Source organism: Enoplosus armatus, chromosome 24, assembly GCF_043641665.1.
Source record: "Enoplosus armatus isolate fEnoArm2 chromosome 24, fEnoArm2.hap1, whole genome shotgun sequence".
Lineage (NCBI taxonomy): Eukaryota > Metazoa > Chordata > Actinopteri > Centrarchiformes > Enoplosidae > Enoplosus > Enoplosus armatus.
The window spans coordinates 373686-390476 of NC_092203.1; the positions used below are offsets into that span (position 1 = coordinate 373686).

The window sequence follows — 16791 nt, forward strand, 5'->3', positions numbered from 1 at the left end:
GGTCTTTCTAATATCTCTGGTGTATTAGGAAGAAGGAGGAGATTTATTCCAGTTCTGTGATCCTGATGTGTACGAATAAGGAGGAGGGAGGAATACTGGTTCCATCTTTGGACAAAAGGTGAATGTGACGATAACCTGAGAACACAAAGCAAAACCAGCAGGATGAGGAGAACACGGCCTTTTGACTTATTTATACAAGCTTAACGGAATCTGGCATATTTGTGTAAGACTACTGAGATACAGTGTGCACAAAGTCAAACTTACAGACCTGGAGCTAAGTTCAAACTTAGCCTAGTTCTAACGTCAGCGTTTATAAAGTGGAGTTTTATCATTGGGAAATGATAAAATCTTCGTTCGTTCTGATGTTGAGATCAGTTGTCACTAAATATTTCCACCCGCAAACTGCTTGGTGTAAGTCCGGGCCGACAATTTTTCAATTTAGTTAAGACTGAGATTCAGTATCGGTGAAGTCGGTGCATTTATAGGCCCCCTGTGACATCACCCACTGCAGGGGCCAAGGCTCATCACTCCTCAACACCCACGAATTTTGTTCAAAAGGTTCAGCAGCCAAATTCACATTTTTTAAAGTACAGTATGTAAAGAGGAAGAGCCAATTTAATAATCACATTCAACGATGAATAAGTTTGGTTGATCAGCATACTTGCCAACCTCCAGCCATCAGGTTAGACCAAACTTAACCAGGGTATCTGGGGATCTCAATTTCTCCATGTATGCCGAAATACAGTAAATAAAACAAATACCTACATTTAATAAAGATATATCTCTTAGCCTCTAAAACATTCAGAACTTATGCTAACTTATGATACTGCAGTGACTTCCTGTTTGCATAGTTGACCGCTCTTGATTGGACAGCGCTACAGATGTTTCCTAGCAAACACATTCACACATTCTCAACGTCTTTCCTAGCTGAGGCACTTCAAGTTTTGATGGTGCAACCTGATTTAGTAAGTCACTAGTTTGAAACTAGTTAGTAGTCACTGAGAACTTGGGAAGGACTTTACGTTTAAACTGATGCTACCCAACCCTGGTGCAGACTTCTTCAGGGGCTTCATAGCACAGCACATGTGCAACAGGTCATTTTAATTGGTAACACAGCGACCACTTGAGAGAATGTTCCAGGAGCAGCGTGGTCTGGTTTTTTAGGTTTGAGAGCATGATACTATGAAAACCGTGGAATCTTAAGAGGACTGGAGGGACTATGGGTGTAATTATTTTTCTGTTCGTTTTCTCAACTTAACAAGCCAAAGCATGAAAGTTCATTCTTGACCGTGGAAATAGTAGTTGACCTTGATTTAACATTTATTTTCTATTACATTGGTTCGTTTTGTGAAATGAACAACAAAACTTGTTGTGTTGAGGTCATAACAGAATTGCTTTGTGATCAAGATATTGTTTTGTGATCAAGAGAAAACAAAACTTAAAAATTACTTACTCCCAATTCCTCTATATGCTAACCTATCAGACATTTGCACTGCATCCTAGACTTTGGGGGCCATTCTTTACTGATGAACTGATATCTCTGCCTCTTTGATAAAATATTTCTCGATCTTAGGTTGGCAAAATAGTGAGTTTAGTATATTTAAGGAAATGTTAAGTTCTTACATTAACTATTTATTTGCAAGTTAAGGTACTATATAGCAAGACATCATTTGCTGGAAGAAGTTATAAGATGTAACGTAACAGTTTTTTCAACCTTACCTTGCTGCATGCAGCTGAGAGGGAGTGTATACTGCCCCACAAAGTCATTTTTAGATGTCTTGTCATAGTCTTCCACGACAAAGCGCACCATGGCCAGCTCAGGGGTGTGGATGGTGAAGCGCAGGGTGTCATACCACACAGGGTTGAACCCTGCAGGAAGGACAAACGGTTCAATGTTGGCACTCACGCTGCTCAGAGACAAGTCTTGATTCTGCGTGAAGCCAAACCAAATCTGACATATAAAGCTACTCATCCTGTCCATTCATCCATACATTCATTGTCTCCCTTATTTACCATTGTTTTCAATGTATCTGGTCTCCTGCTTTGCCTGGTCCACAGGAACACCATGGATCTCCACTCTGACCAGAGGATCTACTATAGAATCCTCTTTGATGTTGACTTTGGGCAGCTGCTGACCACTGATCACCTTAAACACATAAATACAGCGTCCTCAATAAAACAATGACTGAAAAAGATAATAAACTGAAGGGATACATTTTTTTTTATCTTTCTTTGCGCTTGGTACCTGTATCGTGAGGATGACAGGTTGGTAGCCATGCAGTGTATGGGGCGTCTCAGGGTCAAATCTTTTCTCGGCCTCGCTCATTAAACTGGGCTTTAGGACGTAGCCACAGCTGCCATTCTGATTAAACAGTCCGTCGTTCAGGTCCATCCCCTCCCCAGCAGTCTGGAAATTCAACGCAACTGAATGAAAAAGGAAAAGAAACATGATTTACTTTTGCTTTTTTTTTTGACTCATGTTATTCTTGCCAATATATTGACATTCACAACACACTGTATTCAGGCACTTTGAGAGAATGAAATGTTATTAAAGCTGCGCAGGGCAACTTTGCACAAACTATGACTTTCCTGCTGTTGTTTGATGTTGCATACCAAACAACACAACACACAAGATCTACATTAAATTAATTTTGCAGAATATTAATTGGTGAAGAATACTAAACTGGTTATTTTTCAACAATGATAGTACATGATAGGATACAATAGGGTACTCAAGTATGGAGAATGTAGCTATGTAATACTGAGCCACTGGTTGCTTTGGCAATGTTGTCTGACCCCCTCCCAACATTAGTTTCTGGCTATGCTTGGTGTTGCCTTAGTGGGAACGGTAGAGTGTAAAAGCAGCACCACGGACAGCGCTGCATGCAGCACAAGGCAATGCAATTCTAGTCTATAACAAAGCTGTGTCTGAAGTCACTCCCCTTTCACTCCCTCAACAATAAACAGTAGTTTACTCTATAGTGAACAGTAAAAAAAAGGTTTTGGACACTTCGAACACTTCATCATCATTTTGCGTCATCACCACTAACAAGTGTAGTTTTGCATAACTTTAATTGTCGCATCTGAGTTGTGGGATTGTTAGCAAAAAGTAGTGGGCACTGCTTTTTTTTTTTTCAAAACACGTCAACATCTGTCAAATCAGGGTTATTATCATTTACCATTGCTTTGAGTTTCTGCGTTGTTGAGAGGTATATATTTTATTTTATTTTAGGACAATTGTGCTGCAACTCTGTGCATCATCCACAGAAAGGCTCCCCTACCACTTTTGCTGCTACTTCAGCATCAAAACTCACATGAGTGCCACAAAGAGAATGGGAATCCCATTTGATGTTATCTGGCTTTAGATTTGAAGAGGGGGCACACTAACATTAACAATGAGCTAACGGTCATTTTGGGAGATGCAGTTGCAAACTGTAGCCTGATGCAGCGTTAATAGTGAAAACAATATGAGAGAAATGCAAATGATTACAGAAAGAAGGTCTAAACGCCTGCTTAAGTCTGTCTTTCAGTTGCAATCACCGATTTGGCACCCAGCATTCCACATTTCCTGAGGATTGAAATTGGAGGAGTCAGTTCGAAAGCCACTGGGATAAACCCTGGTCAACTGCCGTGAGTTGTGGTGAACAAACTCGGCCCCTGAAATGGAGATAATATGAGAAATGTAGTTAAGGTCGACTGAAGCCCCTGAGAGTTATTGTGTGAAAGTTAATAATTTTCATACAGAACATTTCTCCAAATGTATTCATTTTCATAAGTATTCATTTAATGTATTACAAAAATCCTACAGAAAAATCCTAGAATCAAAATCCCACACTATAAATATCAAAAACTCATCATATATTAATCAAACCTTAGTATTTACAGTGTCTATCATAAGCCATACATTTGAATGTCTATCAAAATGAGAGGAATGATGAGACTGGACTCACCAGCCTCTCGCAGGTGTTTGCGTGCCTTGGACTCTGTGAAAGAGGCTACCTCATAGAACTTGGAGTGGATGCGGGAGTGTTTGAAGCTACTGAAGTGGACGCTTTTGCAATAAACGACACAGTCTGACAGCTCCTTGGACAGACGCTGCTTTGACTTCTATGGAAATAAGAAGACAAAAGACAAAAAAAGGCAAGACACTGATCAATGCGTAGGTTGATAAATTAAATGAATAATAGATTTTGACATAATGCCTATTGGCATATAGTTAGCATTAATGGTCACAGGCCATAGGAATTGTGACAGGAGCAAAGTAAATAGTCAGCTATAGAGTTATAGAGCTGCAAATTCCACGTAAGGAGAAGGTCGAGGTGGATGGATGGTCAAAAAACATGGGACTGTAACACGGGAGACTGCTGTTCTTCTCCCATTTCCAACCATGAGTCAACATTGTTCTTTTAACCATGATCTCGATCGTCCCCTAACCTACAGCAAGCCAAGTGGTTATTATTGCAGGTGCCATAACCTTAAGCCATAGCCATAACGTAGTAAACCTAACCAAGCTAAATCTTAACTATAGTGCTGTCACATCATAAAAAGGTTTTGGAAGGCGCAGACAAATTATGTCCTCCTGCTGATAGGGCCGTTTGACAAGAAAACGCTTCTTGCGTGGACCAACAACACATGCTGTTGTTTCATTTGGAGAACTTGTTGGTCAAGGCCACAGCTAGCTTAGAGACCAGTGGTGTTTGTCACATTAGACAGCTGCCTACAATGTATAATGTTATGGCACAGGCTACTAGTTTTACATGGTACCTGCCAGTCAAAAGTGGCATCTGTCAGGGAAACACAAGTGTGGCACACAGCATTGGTATACCAGTAGTCAGCAGCTGCATATGTCAGTAAGAATCTGTATGTGCCGCAGTGGAGTGGTATGTAGCAGTGGAGCACAAATTACATGCCATTTTTATGCGCCGCAAGCCAGTTGAACAGCTCTCAAAAATAAGCTTATAGTCCACAATGAGAATGCAGCCCAAACTGGCAAACCAGGGCAGAAGCAGGAAGGCAGGTAGGCACAGTAGGCAGCAAGTCATAACACAGGTAACAGATAATGGGCTGGATACGCGAGCAGGAAACAGGCAGACAGGAACAGGATACAGAACACAGATACAAGAAGAAATGGCTGGAATGACATGGCATGGCATGGCAACTGATTGAATATGTACTGTGGGCCTAATGGAATAAAGAGGGGTCGGTGTGCAGGGATGAGCAGGGTCAGATGACTGGCAAAGGCCGGAAACTGTATGAGGACAACAAGGGGACTGGTGTGGAATGACAAGGTCTGGAACGATCTTTCAAAGTGCAAGGGCCAGAGAGAGTTGGAGAGATACTGGATTTTTCTGTTTTAGACTTGTGTAGAGGGTTCATCAGACCCAAAGAGCCATTTAAACCTCTTTGGGTCATTAACACGTCACATGAGTCAAGTCACATGAGGCTCATTGAGGTCGACCCATGAACTGGCCCAGCTGACTCTTATCACTACCACGTGATAGGGCAAACCCTTGTGATACAAAGGAATCCTGCCATGGGTGGAAGCACCAGGCACATTGAAACCTTGAGACAACCCCTTTTTGAATTGTGTAAGTGATACTGGATCACAATGCCAAGCAAAAGCAGGTGTGCTGCCAGGGTGGCGTCCATGACTGTAGAGATCAGAGGTGTGGCGGGCCCCAAACAGCTCAACGACAGTGAAACCTGCAGAGCACCTCAGCGTGCACGCCTGCCTGCCTCCACGTGAAAGCCGATCTGGCTGGTCTACACGGGCTTCACCTGTCTACCAGACAGCAAGACAGTCATCTCTCCAGACACCTAAACCATCAGCAAGGGGCACCGCCGAGCTCACTTCACTGCCAAACTCGTCGCTGGCCTCACCTCTGATGACCGTGTTGACAGGAGTCCCAGTGTGGCGTTTCATGCTTCTCAGATGCTTATCAATAAACATGACTCTAAGTGCCCAATGATTCTTTTACACAGTTTCCTGCACTGGACCCAGATGTACAATCAACATCAAACATTATCCTCCAAAACCTGTAAAATCCATATTTCATATATCAAGCTACGATAGAAAGTGGAGTGCTAGTGGAGTCAAAAAATGTATTTGCCAAATTACATTCATTTTGTTGACAAAAAAACAGCCAATTAATCTAATGGATCAACTCAAATACATTTCATTGTACAGTAAACTAGGGACAAATAAAATATTAAATAATCAATGATTCCACTAACAAATATGCCAGTCACATTAAACTTTATGTGGCTTTTAAGAGCACACACCACACCAACTTCAGGTGACAACCAGTGAGAGCTCTTGCTATATCCAAAGGCAAATGAGACAGAATTTCAGCGACGCACACGAATGCCACTCAAATGATAACAGAGTTGGCAAATGGAAAAGTAAAAAGAGAGCCAATTTGAATATCAAAATTGGAAACTAAAGAAGAATTTAAGTAAGAAGTTGTGCTGATACAGTATTTGTTAATTGGCTTTATAATTTTAATCAGAAATGCAGCCAAAAAGGCAAGCCCTATGTAGAGCCTCCACACTTCAGTATTTACCAACAGAGGTGATTACTGACTGCAATTAGTGCTGCTCAGAGTATCAAGTATACCATTTTAGAGGAGACTGCCCAACCTTCACCTTACCTAACTTAGCTTAGTTTGGCCTAGCCTAGCATGGCATGGCTTGGTCTGGTTTGGCATGACAGAATGGGGGGGGGGGGGGGGGGGGGGGGGGGCAACCGTGAGATTCCCTTGTCAGTCCTTTCTTCTACATTTGACATGCAGGGCGGTGGACAATGTGTATTTCCTTCACTTATGTAAGAGTTGATGTGTATATCTTTTAGTTCAGTAAGAGCTGATAAATATTTTTTCTGTCCTGTGTCTTTAAGTTTTAAGAGGACGTCAGTTCAGTTAAGTTCACTTCAGATCTGGATGGCTGGGGTAGGAGACACCAGTGTCACGGGTGGTAGCACAGTGTTGAAGCCTCATTCTCTCTTTCTTACCTGTCCCTGCCTGCCTGTGTGTCTTTCTCTGCTATCACAGTGTAAACAGATCACCTTATCTAACACCCAGTGTCTGCTCCCTGCCCTTCAGTCCTCTGTATTTTTCATGAGGGATGACAGAAGTTTATGCAATCCTTTTCTGCTGGATAAAAAGGCGACCAGATTTCTGTCCGTCTCTGAGAGGCTTACTACAAAACACTCAAACAAAATGTGACAACAAACACGTACCTGAGGAGAAACATGATGTTACGCTGACTGTGCTGTTAAAACAAAGTCAGGAAGTGTATCTTCAAATGTGCAGATGGTTGTGTCTTTCTGTGCGGTTAAATAAAAGCAGCAGAATGGGATTAAAGGAGCTTGTGTAAATGAAGTGCAGATACGCTCATAACAACCATGATAATTAATCATGATCAACACAACATGCAAATAATATCAGAGTTTCACTGTGTGACACACAGGTTAGCCTATTACAGGCAACAACATCTTATCACCAAAATGCAGCTGCCAGAGTTCCGAATGAACATATTACAGTTTCTTTAATGTCTTATATTATTTTACTTCTTTATACAGTTTGTAAAGCACTTTCATACACATTTTCCACTGTGTATGAAATGTGCTGTATAAATACATTGCCTTGCCCGAGGAAATGTTCAGACAACACAGAAAATAGAGAACACCACAGATATTAAAGAACCATTGTACTGGTTTTGCATATTTTTGATTTCATTACTGATAATTCTCCAAAGCATGCTGTAGTGTTATTTATTTATTTATTTATTTATTTTGGGCTTTTTAATATGTTTTCTCATCTTCCAGTCAGACACTGGCTTAAAATGAATAAAATAAAAATTAATATACGGAGACATATGCAAAAATACTAGTATAAAGTTATACAGTTTCACATCTGAGCTCCAAACATTGGCTGGCTGAGATGACATTTTTGGATTTTGCTGCAAAATTACACAACATCAAAGAACTGTGAGGAGGGTGTGTGTGTGTCGGTGGAGGTGGGGTAACTGTCCTGATGTCAAGACACATAAGACGAATAAAAATTGTCACCAGGTCACTGAAGAACTTTTCAAACTTATAAAGACTGCAGCTGGTCTGGGTACCTGAGTTTATCCTCTTAAGTTATCCAGTCATACTGGAGATTCAACATTCATACAACTGGTCTACTCTTCAGTATCCTGCTTCTCATGCAGGTGCATACATTTACACTGGGAACTACCCAGTATAACCATACTCTTCTACTGGTGGCCACCAGAGAGTGCCACTGGAGCAACTCCCCCAGTTGTTGTTAAGTCTCTAATCTGGACTGAACAGAGAAAGGACATTCTACTGTAACTACCATCTGTAATTTATTCAATTATTAACAAGATGCATTTAATCAAAAGGAGTGCCTTTATTTTGGGTTGGTCAGCTTAATCTATTAAGTGCTCCATTCATACATTATAATCCACTTCCTGATTTGCCTCAGTGTTGCATCATCAGCCTAAAAATTACTGAAATAGATTCTATATCAGGCTGGTTCATCAGCCTGTGTATAATAGGCTGTCTGGGTCTGAGGCCAAAAGGTTGCACCATTGTGCGTGAAACAGCCCGACCCTACCTTGACCCTGCGACGGACACTCTCGCGGTGGAGGTTATCTTCGTCAATTTCAGCCACCTCGTCCTCGTCGCTGACCTCTCCGGTCAGAGAGTCTTCCACCATCCCATTGAAACTCTCCTCCAGACCGCCGATTTTCTTCGCCTTCAGCAGAATTTTCCCCTTAAGATCCTGACAGAAAGGTCAAAGAAAGCCCCAGGGTCAACCTTCACATTCAGTTTAGATAAGATGGTAGTCAAGGTATGGTAGCCTGAATGTGCCTATCCAGGAAGTGAATGTGACAACAAAATTATTTTCTGGCGTACCTTGAAATGTTGTATAATTTCCCCCCCGGGGATCAATAAAGTATTTCTGATTCTGATTCTGCAATGATGCAGGTCAAGACACTGCTGGTGTGTGGCCTCACATGAAAAACTATCTGATAGCGGTGTGTGAGGGTGTCTTGTTCTAAGTACCGGTGGTGAGAAAAGCCAAAAATGACCCATGAAATGTCTAAATGAATAAGCGTTAGTGTTTTCTCATGCAGTGCTATTGCCTGTCTGAACACAGCCTTGAGTAGGTCTTAATGTGCATTTATGTCCATAGAGAAAAAACCTTTTCAGTAAAGTATAGAGCCTAACTAAACCTGTTTTTTAACTGTAAAGCCAGCAAGTACCATACATAGTAGGGCAGGGTTAGGACAACAGACTGCTCTGCTCACCTCAGGAGATGGCAGCCCAATGGGGGCCTTGCCGTCCAATGCACTTTTCAGCAGCTTGTCACCAAGGATGTGGTTGAGGTGTTGGGCCATGACTTTCTGTTGCTCAACACTGCAGTGGTTCTCGATGGACAGGATGACTGGATATTCCGATACCTGGATGCGGGAGAGGAGGAGGCGGAGGGAGTAAGTGAGTTCGTAATTTGACACTGGAGAGCATTATCATAGGGGAAAGCTAATACACCTGCCGCCATATACCCGTGGGTTGTGCCTGGCTGGCTGAAAGACCAACAGATGGATGGACTAGGGGTCATGAGGCCACAATCTTCAGTTGCCGACATATACTCATACATAGCAGGCTCTGACATGCACGTGAACCTGGCAGCTGTTCACTTTGGCATGAGGCTGGCAGTCCTGGCTTGTTCATTTTATAAGCGCTTTCAGATTATGTCTTGGATATCGTTGCACAGTTGTACTCCCTCTCATAAATTTACAATGAGATGCAGAGCGATTTGTTGATACAGCTCCGCAGGACAATGAAAGCAAAAACAATTGCAATGCCAGCATGAGGAGATTGCAAAACGTGCTTGGTCTATTTGAAAAGACACCTTCGGACCAGTGTGACCATCTTTCCAATAACGCTGTGAAAATCAAGACTATTGTCCCAAACACAAATAACAATATAATCAACTTGAAGGACAGGTATATCAGCAAGCCACCGTACTCAAGAAAGTTCTGCATATTGCTCAAAGCTTATGACTTGTTGTTTTAGTTTCAAGCTATGGACAAAAACTTTGGACAAGAACTGCCACTTCTTGCAGATAGAAGTTTCGAGCTGACAAGAATCACAAGAAAATGGGCCTGACCTTAGCAAGATCTTTGTATTGAGACATGTCCTTTGGAGTAATGTTTTGGTTGCAAGCTCTGGGCAATGTGTGGGGTCCTTCTTTACACACACAAAGTTCACATTCACTTCTACATTGGCAGTAATCAACAAAGTGAGGCAACGAGAAATGTGATGCTACCTTGAAGGCATAGTTGCCCACTGCATTGACCACATCCTTGAAGAGTATCTTGGAGGTAAAGGTGTGTCCATGATAGACAATGGGCTCTCCATTGGCACCATCCCAGCAGTCTACTTCCACACACCGGCAGCCACGACTCAAAGCTCTGACCAGCAAAGACAAAATAAATCGTTCATTCATACATTCAGTCATTCAATCATCCATTCATTTTTTTATTCAGGATCACAGGAGGGCAGAACATACACTGGCCATAAGTTAATGTCATTATCAGACTGAAATTTACATGAGTAAATTTAATGAAATAGAATTAATCTCAGATTCAGAATTTGACGTCAGGAATCCCACTTTGTTTTATTAATGAATTTTGTAAAACTGATGAATGGTGGCAGATTAATGCAGGTCAAAGTCACAGTAAATCCCATTACCCCTGAGAGGCTCAATGGAGCATAGATGGATGGGTAAGGGATTTCCGCTGAGGGAGACCCTGAAATCTATAAAATGGTTCCAAAGTGGATTTGGATAGAATCATCTTCTAAATTACTTCAAATATGACATGAGAACTGGTGATAATTGAATGTGTTGGTGCCCTCGGCAAACTCTCTATCGTTTAATCAATTATAAGCGTCTTTTTTCTTATGATTTCCAAGCAGACTGATGGATGTTCATGTGCAATGGACACCAAAGATACCACTATCCCTGTAAGGTCATGCTGACTCCAGGACTGTGTATTATGTCTGTGCGGTCAGATTTGACTAAGTTATGACTCTGAGAAGGGGTGTGAGGGCAGCACCAAGTGATTTTTTTCCCCTTATTGGTGGGCCCCCAGCTATACCACAAATCGGCACTGGATAGTTTGTTTGGCACATTTATCATTAGGCTCAGAACTACAGTATGTCCTTGTTTTACCATTGGTTGTTTTTAACAGTTTAATGTTTGGTCTTACTCACACCAGCATCAATAGCAAAACAGCTTAGTGGCTCATCAACGAGCCCCACAAGTAGTTTTCCAGCACACTTATTTCACAAGGCTGTGCAAATAAATTTTTCTGTGCCACATTTTAACATCACACAGACATTTCCAGCAGAGCCACATGATCATACCTGACATAGAAGCTTAGAAAGTTGACCCAGCAGAATTACCTGATGTATCCCTCTACACTGCTCTGTCCTCGGAGCTGGTCCTCCATCAGGTAGGTGTTGTGGGAGGAGGAGATGAAGTAATGGCACAGCGGCTGGCTCATGTCCTGGAAGACTCTCCGCCGCTGTGGGTTGAAGATGGAGCCCTCAGCTGAGCCAAGGTACATCAAGAAGCCATCAAATGTCATGGCATTCAGCAGCTTGGCTGGAAATATAGCAGGATCGTGTCAGAACCTTATCACATAGTGATGGAATCCAACCTTTCATTTATTTTACATTATTCAGTACCAAGAGGTACACTAGGTGTGACTTCACAATAGTTTTACTTTTCCTATGGTCTCATATAATCACACAAACACAAAGATACAGTATATTCTTCACAGTCCATGTACCTGTGTCAGAGGGCTCATAGCGCTCAATGAGCTGCTTGGCATGCTGCTGGATGTCGTCCCCTTCCAGCTGCTCTTCTCTTAGGAAGTCCTCCAAGTCGCTCTGAGATAACTTCTGGCCATCAGCTGAGTACTCCTGGAAAACCCTCAGTACATCCTCCCGCTGGGTCAACATCTTGTAGAAGAGCACAAACTCGTCGTCCTCCAGGGTACCTGACTGGGACTTGTCAGCCATCTGAGAGAAGCAAAAGGAACACGCTGTAGCTGTAGATGCATCAAAACCCCAGAGGTCTTAGAGCAGCCCCAATCTGGTCTCAGGAAATTGGCCATAGAAACCAAACACTTTATGTTGAATGCTTAAATCACAAGAATGACCATAGTTTGTGTTTAGCTCAAAGGCTCTCACTGTGAAGAGACGATGAGCGTGGTGCTCATTCATGTCCACATTCATCATTTTCAGTAAATCTTGCACTTCCTTGAAGTTCATCCTGCCATCGTTGTTCTTGTCTGCCTTCTTGAACCAGTCGCCAATCCATCTGGGTACGCCACTTAAGGAAAGTGTCACATTCAATACAACAAGTGCTGTATATTTACTCACTTCTTAAACTGGCAAATTTCAATGTGTACAGTACATCATGAATCCAGAGGCTCATTTGCCAGGGAGGTGCCCTGGGAACCATTTTGCTGCTGGTAAATTAACTCTTTACACAACAGATTTATTAACTTAATTCTGAGGAATTTAACTTTGCTGTGGATATTTATGGTTCCCATAGGATGAACTGAATAACCCTCTTGGGTCAGACTGTCAATATCAATGTGCCACGGATTTCTATGAAATCTGCTGTGGATGTTCATGGCCCCCAAAGGACAAATCCTAATGTTTCCCGTGAACCTCTCATGTTTCCTGTAGTGCCACCATCAGGTCAAATGTCAACTTGTGGCCTACATGAGAAGTATTCAACACTGGATGATACTGCAAAACCCCAGATTACATTCAATTTTTTTTTTTTTTTCAGTTTTTAAAATTCTCACTTTCTACAATATCTGTGCATGGCTACCACAGTATGGAAAGCTTGTGGTTACGGTTAATAAAAAGTTGGCCTTTGACCTCCAAACCATATCTTTCCACCTTACTACATTAAGGACACATTACTTCCTACACTTGACATGACATGCAGAATCTGTCAACGTGGACATAATTCCGAGGATACTGGGGTATCAATATATAATGGGCAGATGGCTATGTCGTGTGGAGATCATGTTACCATGGGGATACAATCTTTGATTGTAATGATCCCCAGGTCTCAACAATGCAGCTTTTATTGACTACTTGATGGCCTTCAGTCTCTTTTTACTGTGTGTCATTTTGCTAATCAGCACAACTCCAACCAAAGAGGAGGAAAACAATCAGTAAAAATGATGGTTGGACTGCAAACAAGCACTTTGAAGGCATTGCTGGCATATGACTGAAAACACTGAAAGATACTGATCTAGTTTCTCTCGCTCCCCCATGTTCTCCAGGTTCTCAATCAGCTTCCTCATGCCTCTGATCCAGGACTGTGCTTCCTCGGCCGACTCGGCCACCAGGTCCAGGTTGCCCCTACGACCACGGAAGACCAGTGTGAAGCATCGATCAGCTGGGAACTCATCAGCAATGCTGAGTAGCACCTCAGATTGGTGGCCCTCCCGTATTGCCTCCACATCACTCACTGAAACTGGGCACAAAGACCGACACAGGATGGAAAACTGAGCAAAAAGTTATGTCATATACAGTACAAAAACAATCAGTGATCAATCAGAATGCTAGGTGAACTACTGTATGATCTCCAGGTGATGATCATCATAAGATAAACAACAATAAAATGAGCAAGTCAGTTACATTGCTCTGAGGAAAGTTGTAGCTTCAAAGAAAATAAAAATAAAGAACTGAAGATCATCATCACCATTTGGGTTTTCATAATCGTCATGTTGGGCTCAATGTCCGATCAGAGGTCCATCACATCAGTAAATCATTTGCTCTTACATGTGGAGTGGGCGTTGCCAGCCTTCTTGGACTTATACCAGATGGTCATGTAGTCGTCCTGCAATTTGAAGTAGCGCTGCTTCTTCCAGGTCCTGGACTTGATTTTCCTCATTACCGTCCCCACCAGCATGGACTGGAGGTTGTCATCCCCCCGGATGCCTGAAAGGAGACAGATAGAGTTATTATAAATATAGTGTGATGAGATGGTACTTTTGCTCAAAAGTATGGAAATTCAAATGTAAACATCCCATTTGTAATTTCATTTCCAAGTTTAAGTTGCTCATTGTCTGCCAATTTGAACATGAAAAGTCCATTTCACGTGCAATTTCATTAACATGTAAATGAAAATGTGATTTTTACATTTAAATTTCATCATGTGCCATGCACACAAAGATTACTTGTTTTTGCAGCCCTGGAATTCCATACAAAAGCTTGTATTCATTGTGTGTGAGATATAAAAATAAAAAGTCTACTTTACTAAGGCAGCTCTCTGGGTCTTATATTTGCAAGATACTATAATCAGTGAAGTCCATAAAGCTGTGAATCATACTTTGAGCCAATATTAAATATCTTAATTTGTATCTTTTGCATGCCTAGGTTTGTTGAAAATCCTCCCACAACAAACTAAGAGTCTGCTTAGAGGTGGACAACACTGACTAGACTGGATTTCAAGTTTTAACAAACTGGCCAGATTATTCTGACACTTGCACAAATGTACATCCACACGGAGAGAACGTTTCAAACCAATTAGCTTCAGTGAACGAGTGGAAAATGTACACGTATTGTCCTGATCAAGTAAACCACGATCCCACCACAGGAGTACAAAAACAGACTCACGGAGGCCACTCCCTGTGGAAGCCATTCGTCGCTGTCTCACACTTCTGCCATCTAAAGAGAACAGAGAGCAGAACAGGGGATGCCAACCTTGAGAAACGCTTATTGCATCTTCACTTTTTAGCTATTCACGCATGTTTACAGTTCCAAGCCAAAGACATTTAGACATGATGATGATTTCATCAGCAAAACAAATTATTATTCATTCATATAAGATAACCTCAGAACTTTGGTCTTTTAGATTTAGTCATTTTTATTTTTGTGGGCTGGTGAACCCTTCTTCTCTGAAAGCTTTGATTCACAATTTCAAACGCTGGGTCCATTGCGGGGCTTTAACTGCCATTTAACACTATACGCTGTTACATTCATCCATTTTTTTTTCAATGATTCAATTAACAAAAACATTTAGACAATAGGGTAGATGCAAACATTCATACATATTCATACATTCAGCTTAGTATACAAAAAGGTCTTCATCCAGCACCAGGATCATTCAGGGTTCATTTGCAAAAACAGATAGCTAAACTGGTGTTGGTTTAGCTATCTGTTTTTGCAAATGAACCCTTCATTGTCCTGCTCCACATAGCACGGGCACCTCATGATTCCGGGCTCACTAAGCTGATGGACGGTCTGGATGCTCTTTTGCTGCTCTGTTGTGTTTTCACTGCATTCAGTGCTGTCCTGCACTTTTTGTTCCGTCTCTATGTTCACCAAACCAAATAATCTCCCCAAATCCCTGTCATGGTGTCAGCATTCCTTTCACTCATGACCTGAACTAACTCAGTGCTGGTCCTGATGCTCAAAACACCTGTCCTGTAATTCATTGACAAAGATCATTCTCATGTACAAAAACCGGAGTTGTAAACAATATTATTTGAGCAAAAACACCTTTTTCTCAGGCTACAGTAATACTATTATGATACCCGCTCACTAACTTAGGTTTGTAATGACAGAATTAAGAAGTAAAGGCCAACACAATAAATACACTACAGTAAATACATTATAATAAAACACACCAAATACATTGAATAAACAAAGATAGGTTGTTTTAAACTGGATCAACAGATGAGGTAGACAAAAAAAATCAGCTCTAAAGGAACAACAGCTGCTGCTGCTGTGTTTTTCTGTCACATTTGGTACATCTACATAGTTTAATCACTCTGTTATGAAGACTTAGGACCAGACAGGAAACCAGACAACAATGTTGACAGTAGATCGTGTACTAGTGCGCTATCAGACAAAATATTCATGTTGTCTCGGCAGGTGATAATAGGCGGCATTTTATTTAGAAAGCAAAACTGTGCTGAATATTCTCTTTTCTTCTTCTACTGTTGTCAAACATCCACACATACTAAAGGTCCAAGTACATGGAAGTGTCGTACTGTTTTCTTGTTCCGCCAACTTCCCTGATGGCCTTTTAGGAATAAAGTAAAATAAGCCAAAGCAGCACTTTTGTCAAATAGCTAGGACCTAAAAGGTGCGTCTGACCTGCTGCAGGATCATCCCTGAGTCCCAGTCGGCGCTGCTGGCTGTTGCAGAGCTGGAGCAGATCATATGGCCCGGGAGCTGCTGCTGTCTCCCTGCATGCCACGCTGCAGTGATGAAAGCCAGCAACGACTAAAGCCAGAGTCAACTCACTGTGACGCTCGCCTGCCCCTCCTCCTCCTCCCCCTCCCCATCCCTCTCTCTCCTGGATCCTTTTTGTCCCGTTGCTTGATCGCCCTGTTTGGCATTTCTCAAGCTGTTCTAAGAGTTGTGTCTTCATCACGATCACACTGATCGGACTGAAAGCTCTGCCCGGAGTGAGGTCCCCCACGCAGACTGCTGAGAAAAACTGCGTCCGGCAGACGATGAAGTTTTCAGCTCGGTTTTGCACGACGATCCATTGGGTTACGCACTGGGATTGACTCCACATCAAGAATCAGGTCATGACCTTTGTCACCTGGTTCAAGTGACTGAGGTCACTTGACTGATGAACAGAACAGATGGAGAATAAAAAGGGTACCAGCAAAGACGTTAATGTTGATGATTCATTATATATAATAGGCACAGGCAAGAAAGCTATGATGGAA

The 16791-nt window shown here is 41.9% G+C and overlaps 1 protein-coding gene across 1 annotated transcript; it reads right to left on the bottom strand.

Annotated features, from left to right (window-relative positions):
* Positions 1-43: 43 nt before the first annotated feature.
* plcd4a (phospholipase C, delta 4a) lies at positions 44-16452 on the bottom strand. Its single transcript, XM_070930881.1, is given in 17 exon segments — positions 44-135; positions 1720-1869; positions 2014-2146; positions 2246-2424; positions 3541-3657; positions 3951-4107; positions 8619-8786; positions 9316-9468; positions 10338-10482; positions 11477-11678; positions 11866-12097; positions 12269-12398; positions 13349-13577; positions 13886-14044; positions 14723-14773; positions 16208-16407; positions 16409-16452. Coding segments are annotated over 17 exon segments (2541 nt in total).
* Positions 16453-16791: the final 339 nt, after the last annotated feature.